Source organism: Lycium ferocissimum, unplaced genomic scaffold (genome assembly GCF_029784015.1).
Source record: "Lycium ferocissimum isolate CSIRO_LF1 unplaced genomic scaffold, AGI_CSIRO_Lferr_CH_V1 ctg7794, whole genome shotgun sequence".
NCBI classification, from domain to species: Eukaryota; Viridiplantae; Streptophyta; class Magnoliopsida; order Solanales; family Solanaceae; genus Lycium; species Lycium ferocissimum.
The window spans coordinates 49,677-60,935 of NW_026726943.1; the positions used below are offsets into that span (position 1 = coordinate 49,677).

At 37.0% G+C, this 11,259-nt stretch overlaps 2 protein-coding genes across 2 annotated transcripts; both read right to left on the minus strand.

Moving 5' to 3' along the window:
* Positions 1–1,896: 1,896 nt before the first annotated feature.
* Positions 1,897–3,309, minus strand: LOC132045720 (anthranilate synthase alpha subunit 1, chloroplastic-like; the record flags this gene model as incomplete). The annotated part of the gene is made up of 2 exons (XM_059436294.1): positions 1,897–2,626; positions 3,298–3,309. Coding segments are annotated over 2 exons (453 nt in total), but the record flags the coding sequence as incomplete, so codon positions are not given.
* A 2,500-nt stretch (positions 3,310–5,809) lies between these two features.
* On the minus strand, positions 5,810–10,614 carry LOC132045722 (anthranilate synthase alpha subunit 1, chloroplastic-like). The gene is made up of 10 exons (XM_059436296.1): positions 10,409–10,614; positions 9,920–10,104; positions 9,637–9,826; positions 8,161–8,312; positions 7,645–7,760; positions 7,304–7,550; positions 7,161–7,217; positions 6,822–6,974; positions 6,255–6,335; positions 5,810–6,031 (listed from the first exon to the last, which is right to left on the minus strand). The coding sequence occupies exons 1-10, from the start codon at positions 10,536–10,538 to the stop codon at positions 5,942–5,944; spliced, it is 1,401 nt and encodes a 466-aa protein (XP_059292279.1). The 5' UTR covers positions 10,539–10,614; the 3' UTR covers positions 5,810–5,941.
* Between the last annotated feature and the right edge of the window lie 645 nt (positions 10,615–11,259).

The following is an 11,259-nucleotide window of genomic DNA, read 5'->3' on the forward strand; positions in this document are numbered from 1 at the left end:
AATCATTTACATACCTTGAGGGGTCAAGAATACCAAGAATCACTTCAACTTCAACTCCCTAAACTCCACAACTTAAAGAAACCCTAGAAGCAACCTTTCTTCTTCACAATCTCGGGTTTACGGGGTCCGGGTCTTGTCAAATCTTCACTTTTATGATGAAAAATATTGGAAGAGAATATTTTAGGGTTTTCTGATTTTTGGAAGTAGAAAGCATGAATGAAGTCGTGACCCACATATTTATACTTGGAAGCCAAAAAGGCTATAGCGGTCCGGTTCGACGAGCGGGTCGACGGCCCGTCGACTTGTCTGTCGACCTGCGCCTGCAAATGCATGGCTGCGGGATCCTATCGACGCCGCACGTCGACGGTCCATCGAGCATGTCGACGACCCGTCGACTATGACTGGTGTCCTGCAGATCTTTCTGGTTCAGTTCTGATCGCGTCGACTTGATTCGCTCAACTTCTAACCCTGTAAATTACCCGCAACATATACTGGTACTCTTGTACACGGGGTAAGGCACTTCCTATCTCCAAACTCGGGCTCGGGTCTCTATTCCAAGGGCATACCCGGCTAGGAAACCATACGTTCTACTACTACGAAGACGAGGGGTGTAACATTTTTGACAGCAAATCATTATTTCAATTGCAATCTATAATGCCCTTACAATTTGTCCTAGAAGAAAATTGCAAGTTGCATATGAAAGACTATAAATTATAAACCATGATGAGAACCATGAAACACAAAACAGGAATACAAAAGGGAAGAAGCGCAAAAAAGCAAAAGCATAAATTAAGCCCCCGTTTGGCCATAAGAACTATTCACTTTATTTTGGAAATTTTTTTCACTTTTTTCCGGAATCAGCGTTTGACCATGAGAATTTCAAACACAACTTGAAGTTGTATTCCGGAATACCAAAAACTCAAAAAACTTATTTTTCAAAATTTTCACTTTTTTACAAATACATTTCACCGAAAACTACAATTTCAAAAACTATAGCTAAACACAACTCCAACTCCAAAATTTCCAAAAAAAAAGTGATTTTTTTTATATCTATGGACAAACGGGGCCTAAGTTTTAATATTATCATCTGCTGACTTTTGTTGGTTGAGCCTCTACCACCATAAAATTTTTTGTGAAAGGTGAGGTTGGAGAGAGAAATAGCACTAGTGATGAGAGAGGGTCATAAAAGTGGGACCCATACACTTTTTTTTAATAAAAAATTACCCTCACATGCCAAGTAATACTTGCGTCTCACCCATCATAATGTTTTCCAAGATAAATAGCAGGACTAGTTATTCTTTCAACAAGAAACAATATCAAACTCATAGAATTCAGCACTAGTTGTTCTTACCCAAATTCTTTTTTTCTTTTTTTTTTTAAAATAAGGAACCCGCAACCGCTATTCTTTCGGTGTACTTTGGGTAAGCCCCGCTCCTAGTTTAATAGTTCGCAAACTACATAGGAAATGTAAATCACACTAAGCAAGTTCCATACAACAAGCTGAGAAGCTTGTTGGCGAGAGGAATCGATCACAGGTCTCCCATGTGGGAAACTACTCGCTGTACCAAGCCGGCCACCCTTGGTAAAAGCAAAATAAATGTATTTGCTAGCAGAACCAAATACAATATGATTTAGCTTTGTATGAACAATTATATGGTTAGACGCAAGTAAATCGATTAGAAAAATAAATGCATTTGTCCAATTATAAAATATTAAAATGAAAAAATTATTTTTGTGTCCAAATAACAAAAAGCGTAACATTACATAAGGAGTTTACTTGTCCATTTTAGCTTATAAAATAGTTTTGTTACTCGAATTTGAAATTAGGGAGGCATGTGTAATGCGCAAAATTATAGGGGAAGTAGGTGTGGAGTATAAGGCAAAGCATCGGCGAAATTATTCCTAAAATTATACTATATTAATTAGTCAACTGAATGCAGGTTCCTCAAAAGTTGGAACAACGTTACAATTTGAAAATTCCCAAATTAAGCCAAACGTTACACCTCGGTCCTAATTGTTTTCAGGGGCTTTTACAAACTGCTGATTTGCTATATATGTTCACCCTCCCTCCCCTTTGAGGAACAGGAAAGAGAAGCGCATTCTGAATATCTATCTTCAGCAACTAGAGTCTTGGTCCAGTAAAAAAAACATCAAACAATTTAGAATTATGCACATTATTTCATTTTTACTGGTTTCTTTTCTCATGTACTCTGGCTTTTGAAGTAACCGATCTTTGAGACTCTGATTGCACCCTTGAAAATAGATTTGGCACAGAACCATTCATCTTGACTGAAGGTTCCTGTCTTCCCTTTACAAAAGCTGATTCAGCCAAGTCAATGGCCCAGCATAGACCGGCCACTTTATTTTCGCATTCTATCTGTTCCTCGTCAGGATCACTATCAGCCACAATTCCAGCCCCCGATTGGAGATGAGCAACCCATTCCTGACGCTTGCTGGCATCTGTGTATGAATACATTGTGTCATAACGAGCTCCGGTGAGGAATACCATCGTCCTTAGAGCTAGTGCGATGTCCATGTCACCTGAAAATGAAATTCCTCCAAACCCACCACTGTAAGGCCCTCTCCGAGCTACTTCTAGTTGATCAATCAACTCCATGGCCTTTACCTGGATCATAGCACAATATGTACATTAACAGAGAGCAGGACTAGAAATAATTCCCCAGTTCACAAATTTGTTGGGTTCAATAGCAGCATGTTAAATTTAGAAAATGAAGTTGGATTTTTTTTCTTTTCAAATGATGTTTGATCTGCTGGTATGGATGGAACTCTTACTTTGATCCTCATCGTATTATGAAGGAAACAAAAATACTCAAAATAATTTGGAGACAAGTGAAAGATTCGACAATAGTTAAGACAGAAGAGGCAGGAGGCTTTAATCAATCAACATATTAACACAAACAGATAGGAGTAGTATATGTCAGTTTCGCTTCAAGTAAGCATCAGTGAGGTATGTAAGTGTTAAAAATGCAAAGGTCATCCACACTTATCACGCACATGTACAATCATGAGAAACAGAGAGCTACTGAGATGATGCCTCAGAAACGGTTTCTCTATATTCACTCAAGGGAAAGATGATGCCAATGAGAGACCAGAAAGTCGAGAGGTTTCTCTCCCAACAGGCAATGCAGCACACATGCATCACAGGTTAAATGATTCTTGTCAAGGGAAAAATATGTCATAATATAACTAGAAAATACATGCTTGTCCATCAATTCCAATGAGAGACCATGCAAATTGAAACAACTAAAGTCGAGATGTAATCACTGCATGTTTGACCTTTGGTGCTCCACTGGGGTTGAGTTAGGTCCAATGTTCATTTCTTATCATTTAGTTTGTTTCAACAATAAATTTTGGATGCATAGCCTTGCTAGTGGTGGGAGTGAAGTGATATTTGGCACACAGTGCATCCCAACAGTTTTATGTTAAATGATCAAGCAGTGATTCCGAGGCTATGTACGACGATTGAATGTTGCGAAGGAATGTCTCCCGACACCTGTGCCATGGTGGAAAAAAATATGTCATATGCTTTCGTCATGGAGTTAATATGATACCTGTAAACAATTTTTATGATTGGGCCCACTTATCTCTATATTTGCCCTAGCTTATTGCTTAGATATTTTTTTTCCAGATAGTAGAGCCGCCGTGAGGAGAGAGATTATCGGGGTTTTATCTTTTCTTCTCCTTATTACTAGTTTGTCAGATGTTGCCATGTCGTAAACCATGATTATTGATGTTTGGTGATTATTTCTTATCTTAATACACAGTTTGATTGCTTCTTTAAACAACTAAAGATCATTTTTAGGAGATGTAATCACTGCATGTTTGATCTGCTTATATGTTTAACAAGTCAATTAGGAAATGGTCAGCTCATGAATTGCGATAATTGGGGTTGAGTTAGGTCCAATGTTCATTTCATTGATAATATATCATTTAGTCTTTTATTTCAACAATAAATTTTGGATGCATCGACATCCGATTTCTTAAATCACTATATTAATTGCTAGTGGTGGGAGTGAGGTGATATTTGGCATGGTTTGGAAATATGGATCGTGGATTTAGTGTCATTTGATACTTGTCCGGGTTTAAGCGAGGACACTATGGAAACTGTCATAATATTTTATCGCGCGCACCACCCTTTCGAATGTAGTAGTATTTGAATGTCGGAATGATTGTATATATTCCCCATCCCCGAGCCCCTATTATGATGCCTGGTATGTTTATATGAATAGGTACAACAAGGACCAACGAAGGGTATTAAGAAGGCGAGTTTTTGAGTGATTCCGAGGCTATGTACGACGATTGAATGTTGCGAAGGACAAAAGTTCCAACACTTGAAGGCAAATCGACGGAAGGGTCTCGTGGAGCGCTGAATTCCAACCATGCGCCCGCATATCCAGAGCGAGGATACGCACAAAATACCTCATTCTAAACATTTTTCTACGATTCTCGCGACATGTTATGCAACAAATAAGAACAAGACCCCTTATATCCGGCCACACCAAAAGTGCAAAACTAAGCATTCCTCACTTAAGGGTTGCGACACCATGCGATGTCCATGCGACGCGTGACCAAAGCACAAGGTGGCGGCGTGCCACGACGTTTGTCCTATTTAGATTTTGTTTTTGGGATTGGGCCCACTTATCTCATATTTGCCCTAGCTTATAAAAATATGCCGTTTTTACTTGAACTTAGAATGACAAGTTGCCATAGGTTTTCTTTTTTTTTTTTTGACCTAGAGAGAGTAGGAGCCGCCGTGGAGCATATATGAGATTATTGGGTTTTATCTTTTCTTCTCCTTATTACTAGTTTGTATATTTTCTTTGAATGATTTGTTGCTTTTCCTCCCATCTTTATGATGTGGAGCTAAACTTCTCGTTCTAGTGGTTGTGGTAAACCATGATTATTGATGTTTGGTGATTATTTCTTATCTTAATACGAGTTGTTGAGTTTGATTGCTTCTGATAATGATTAACTTCGTCTTCCGTTCATAATTGCTTGATTGTTTGGCGCGCCTTTACTACCTTTGTGTAGGTTCTATCGAGACTATCTAATACACACGTTGATTGGGAAAGATGTTGTTAGATTGACGGGTTAAAAATGAAGTTAAAGAGTAGAGTTGTGATCGATTATCCTGAGAAAATAAACGGTGTTGGGCTAGGATTTTGTGGCTAGGATAGGAATATACCTAGGCACATTACGCAAAAGTTCAATTAAATACCATAAACGAATGAAAGCCTATGGTTCGTCATAGTTTCTTAACAAGTCAATTCCATAGGAATATCGCTTACCTTGTGTGCGGACAACTCTCTTCGGGGCGAGGGCACAATAATAATTTAATCTCCGTTTTGAATAGGCGAGTAGTAGTTCGGGAGAATACTACGAGAGTTAGTAATCCGGTAAATTAGCAATCACCGACAATTCGGATTAAAGGGAAATAGTTCGAGCAAACTGCACAAATATCGAGATTGGTGAACCAACCGCAACGTTGGTATGTTTATATGAATAGGTACAACGGAACATTCATCTCATTGATAATATAAAAACCCGCTCTTTCTTTGTCAAGTTCACAAATTGTATCTTTTATCTTCAATTAGTTTATAATCACAATCTTCGAATTTCATCTCTTGTATAGATAATTTGGATAGTTTAATTTAGTTGACGGTTAATCACTCCCTGTGGGTTCGACATCCGATTTCTTAAATCACTATATTACTTGTACGACCACGTACACTTGCGTGTGCATTTGGACGCAACATGAGGTCTCATGTTCAAATCTCAACGGAGAAACAAAAAAAAAAAAAAAAAACACAATGCTAGGTGATTTTCTTCCATCTGCCTAAGCCATTGTGACAGAGTACTCAGTATTTGTGTTGGTAGGAGGTAGCAGGTACTCGATGGAATAGTCGAGTTGGACCAGACATCACCAGTCATAAAAAATATGATGCATCAAGACTAGCACCGATGCACAAGCAAATGTACTGTGTTCTGAGTTTTGAAACACATGCAGTAGCTGAAACAAAAGAAGACTGTCACTTATCAACCATCAAAGTATCATCAATTAGGAATTGCTTTTGTTTTTCTTTTCTTTTTGGGTCAATTTTGTCCATAAGTTATTTTTGTTTTCAGGTGTGAGCAGAATGTAAAGGAAAATTAGATTCCAACAAGAATATCATTTTCGTAAAGGCAAATTAGGTTCCAGTATAACCTCGGACAAAAATAAAATATGGACTCACCGTGGAGCTTATGTGCATCACATGGGAATATCTCTCGATGCTCATGAGCTTTTCAACATTCACAGAACCAGGTTTTGACACCTATGGCAAGAAAGTTAACATTTGGGTAACCCAACATTGTTTTCAAGTGTAAGTCAAAACATATTCAGGAAGCAAGAATGATACACCCATAAGTTTTTTTGATGAAGAAGATGCACCCGTAAGTTAAGTTGCTGTATTTACATAAAACAACGAACACACGAGGGATTCTATCACAGTTGAGAAGGACTCTATCTGAAGTATATTGCGGAGCAGAGGTAAACAACTAACAGGAAGGGACAGGGAGATGGCCATTGCATTTTATTTGGTAAGAATGTAGATAAAGGGTAGTAGAAGTAGATGATGCATGCTGCATGACACCGTCTATTTTAGCATTTCATGAAAAAGATAGGTGGAAAATGAAGCTGTTATATTTTGAGTATTTCCTTTTCTAGCTTTCTACAAAACAAGGTTTTCTCTCACTCACTGAACCAAATATATTTTAAAGCCCTTGGTGATTTAAAAATGCTAGAAGGGTCAGTATTAAACCTTTCCTACATCATTTCGTCCCAAATCAACCAGCATGATGTGCTCCGCGCATTGTTTCTCATCTTTTAACATCTGCATTTCCGACATCACATCCTCATCAGGTGTCTTCCCTCTTCTGCTTGTCCCAGCCAATGGTCGATTAACAATTCTTCTCTGTAATGGAACAAATGATGTATATGAACATTACGGACTGTCAAAAACTGAGAAGGAATTAAAGGTGTGAACAGCAAAAAAGGGAGACGCTATGGACCCTGGTTCCAATATTCCATAAGAAAATCAACAATGTAAAAGTTAAATGTAAGGTTCAATGGTTGAGAAGAACAAGATCATCACTCTTACTTTCTTTACATGTGTCAGGATCTCTGGACTCGATGCAACTAAAATGCAGCCTCTGGCCTGATATAGAAAAGACAACATCGTAACTCCACTGAAGCAGGTAACCAGGATCAGACATTTACTCGCAGTGAAAGAGAAGAACCAACTTGCATGTAAGTCATGTACGGGCTTGGATTCACAATTCTTAATGCTCTGTATACTTCAAATGGCTCAGCAAATGTTCTTCTCTCAAAACGTTGACTTGAAACAATTTGAAATATGTCTCCTGCAGCAATGTGCTCCTTTGCCTGTAAGACGGCGTTCTTGTACTCCTCACTTGTCATGTTTCCCTTGGTTAATGAAGGTCCAAACTCATGAGTACAGAAATCCACAGAACCAGGAGATAACCTTGGACTAAAAAATAAAAAATAAGCTCAGACATGAATATGTAAATAATGTTTCTCAACTGCTTACTTTTATGCAAAAAGGAAAAGAAAAAAGGACTTACGACTCAATTCCTTGTACTCTAGACACTACTATTTCCAAGCGTTTCTTCCCATCAAGATAAGCCTCAGGAAGAGATGAGTATTGATCTAACCGCACCCAGTGGATCACATGTGCTTTCTGTAGGAACAAGAAGTTCAGAGGTATTAATTCCTATTTCCAAGGGATCATGGAAACAACAAAAAGAGGGAGAGGAAGAAAATAAATCGAAGAGGGAGAGGAAGAAAAAAAATCGACTGCAAACTGGTTATTCAGAATATGTATATGAATAAATATAAAATGTTATCAATTGCTGAAAATATCATACATGTACATAATAAAAGAAAATCAAAGTATGATTATGTCTTTCCTACTTAAGTTTCACTAACTTAAGTATAACACAAGTATTAATCCTGTAACAAATTGATTCTCATATGCGCCAAGTAAATAAAGAACAAACAATGATAGCTTGAGATATGAATTAATGGATAAAGCGACTATTCATAAGTGCCTCTTCCAACCTTTAATTGGACTAGATTACCTTTTCTACATGATCAAACACAATGACATCCTCATATAGTCCTAACTGAATATCTGCGAGGTTCAGATCATCCTCTGGAGCACTTAGGAATGGTAACTTCTTGTTCTCTATATACCGAACTGTGTCATATGAGAAGTAACCAACCCATCCACCTGTTTGCAGTGGTAATAGTGACAGGAAAATGATTTACAATTTTAATCAGAGACACTATTAAAATTGAAGTTGAATACAATAAATGGCAGAATAATATATCTGCTAATGATGTGGGTCAACTGAAAGCAAGGTATCATGCCAGCAGATGTGAATGGAGCTGAAGGTGTAGTAGCCTTCTCAAATATTTCAAAAATTATCAAGAAACGGATGCTGATGCAAAATAACATTCATGAGACTGTAAGATGGAACAGAACCAATTGACCAAATAATATGGAAGCTCCCAACAGAAACAATTCATTTAAAAATTATTGCAGTTGGTTGTGAATTGGGGAGTTGATTTATAAATACTGCTAGAGAACATTTCCAGAACTGCAACATTTTTTCCGTATATACAAATCTAACTTTATTGCTAAACCAGTTCAACAAAATTTAGATACCCAGTTCCCACAAATTGACAAGCCTTCCCACAAATTGACAAGCCATGTGGAAATATTTATGACTCTCACGACACTGCCCCCATTATATATATTTGAAATTTTCAGCACATGACATGCTTGTGATCTGATATAAAGACAAGCAAGCAAGAAAGCCAGTCATCTATAATTAAAGAATTCTCTTCTGATCTTTTTGAGCATGTGCACGTATGAATACATGGAATCAGTGAAATTTTTAGGGAATCATCCAAAAAGAAAAACTCAGATAGTTATACCATCACAATACAAGTGACAGAGAACTCTCCGCTTGAGTTTGTACCTGGAATGGTACAGGATTTGAGTTTAAGCATAACTGTTAGCCATCAATATTCAAAGCCCCTCCCTCCAAACTTCACGATTTGACGCAAAACAGAATCTAGTATCCTGAATTGCTTCCAGACAAGAAAAGCCTGTCAATTTGATAACTTAGCCACTGTTTCTAACTAACTGGAGAGCTAGAGGTTATTGCCCTTGAATCCTTGCCTTAAATACTGTCATCAATACAGTCTAATTTTCCCAACAACATGCAGTCAACATAGAGTAGTTTATTGCATAATCAGTCAGGAAGTCATGCCTTTTTTGGTCGTAAATTATAATTTTACGGAAAATCAGCAGGAAATTGCAGCTTTTCAGCGCACCTCATAGTCAGAAAGAGTTCAGCAGTTAAACCATTTTTGAACAAAAACCAGTAAACCACTATAATTAGCATGTTTGTGTATAGCAACTTAAAAGGCTATGTTTTTCCAGTGAAATGTAGCTGTTAATTAAGAGGCCTATATTTATTCCATGTAGCAAGCGGGAAACTAATTAATATAGTTCCAGCAAGAATTAGTGAAAGCAAAATCCTCACCACAAAAGGTATCAGGAAGTTCATCGATAAGTCTCGTCTTCCATTTCTGGGAAATGCTTCTTGGAATAGTCATGGGATCTTGGACCATCTTCTGGGTCAATTCTCCAGTGTGGTGGTCCAATATAGTCACATTCTGTTCCTTAGCCACAATTTCCATGGATGGTTGAGCTCCCACCACGCTGTACCGACCCTAAAGAAAATCAACTATGACATTTAGCATTTCATAAATATTAATTGAATCAACCAAAAGGTAAGTAAGAAGCCAAAATATAAATCCCCTTACAACACTAGAACTACGAAAACCAGATTCAACCGACTCAAATAGAAAGCTTGGAGCTTCACGATCATCTTCTTTCACCAAACATCGGTATGCCAGCACCGGTGTCAAATGGTCAGAAAAAATGGTTCTGTGAAGAGGAATCAAGTTTCCGCTTTTAGAAGCTTCAATAAACCTGTCCTCATCCATAACTGAAAATAAAAAGTTACATACATATCGTATGTATCACAGCAACGCAGCTCCAAAATAGCAACAACGCAAGAAATAAATGCCTCCAAAAAATTTAAAAAAAAAAAAGAAAAGAAAAGATTGAAGAAGGAAACATTCGTAAAACTCAACTTGAAATAAGATTCTTGTAGATTTTAACTTGTTAAAAGCTTGTCACGTCAAGTAGCAGATGTAATCCTACAGACGTTTCTACTTCTTTTATTTTTCTTGTAGAAAAATATAGACATTTTTAGTTGCGCAGGGAGAGGGAAAGAGAGAGAGAGATACCAAGAGATGAAGAGCATTTTAATGTACGGACACGTAACGCGAGAGCAGAAGTTGAAGTCCGGGTAGAAATGAGGGGGACCGGCAGAACTTTGGTCGGAAAAAACGTATGAGAAATAGTTAATGACTGCATTTCTAAGAGCAAAAGTGAGAGTGAAGAGGAGAAAAGACCAAGCAATTGTGATGGTGACTTTGAGAATGGACTCACTTATTTATACTAGTACTAGCTAGCTACCTCCTCCCACTCCCAATTTCTAATTTACAGGAGTATTAAATTAAAGTGTCAATTCCACTTTACTCCCTTAATATTTAATGTTTAGAAAATAATACACTCTCTCGGTGTTGAATGGGAACACAAATCCCTTTACATAATATTTTTCGATTAGACTTTCTTTTCTTCAATAAAAATCTTTTTTTTAAAAATTAAATTATGAAAATATATAACTCTTATTTATTAGATATAAGTTGCTCATATATTCGTATAAACATGGGCACTCAAATAAGATGCTCATTGATTAGATGTAATCTAGCATTTCTTCCACAACCTTCGACTGGTCATTGTTCACATTCAATGCTAAAGGGTTAAAGATGAATTAACTCTAAATTAAAAGATAAAATTCAACAGATTTCATCAAGTACTTTCTTATAGATTGAATCTCAGCAAATTGGTATTTCTAATTATGGTTGATCTTATCTATATTTAACCTTATACATTTCACTATTAGGTATCATTTGGTTAGCAAAATAATTCTTTTTATTTTGGGTTTATAAATTTATTCAATTTTTGAGAAATAAAGTTGATTGCGTCTTATAACATAGTCCATTTTCTGTATAATATTATTAAGAAGTATATG

Excerpts from the sequence above, each read along its gene's own strand:
- LOC132045722 (XM_059436296.1), bottom strand. The coding sequence starts at position 10,538 with ATGCAGTCATTAACTATTTCTCATACGTTTTTTCCGACCAAAGTTCTG. Across the intron at positions 10,105-10,408 it reads AAAATGCTCTTCATCTCTTG|TTATGGATGAGGACAGGTTT; the intron begins GTATCTCTCTCT and ends TTTTATTTTCAG. Across the intron at positions 6,975-7,160 it reads TCCTGACACATGTAAAGAAA|AGAAGAATTGTTAATCGACC; the intron begins GTAAGAGTGATG and ends GTTCCATTACAG.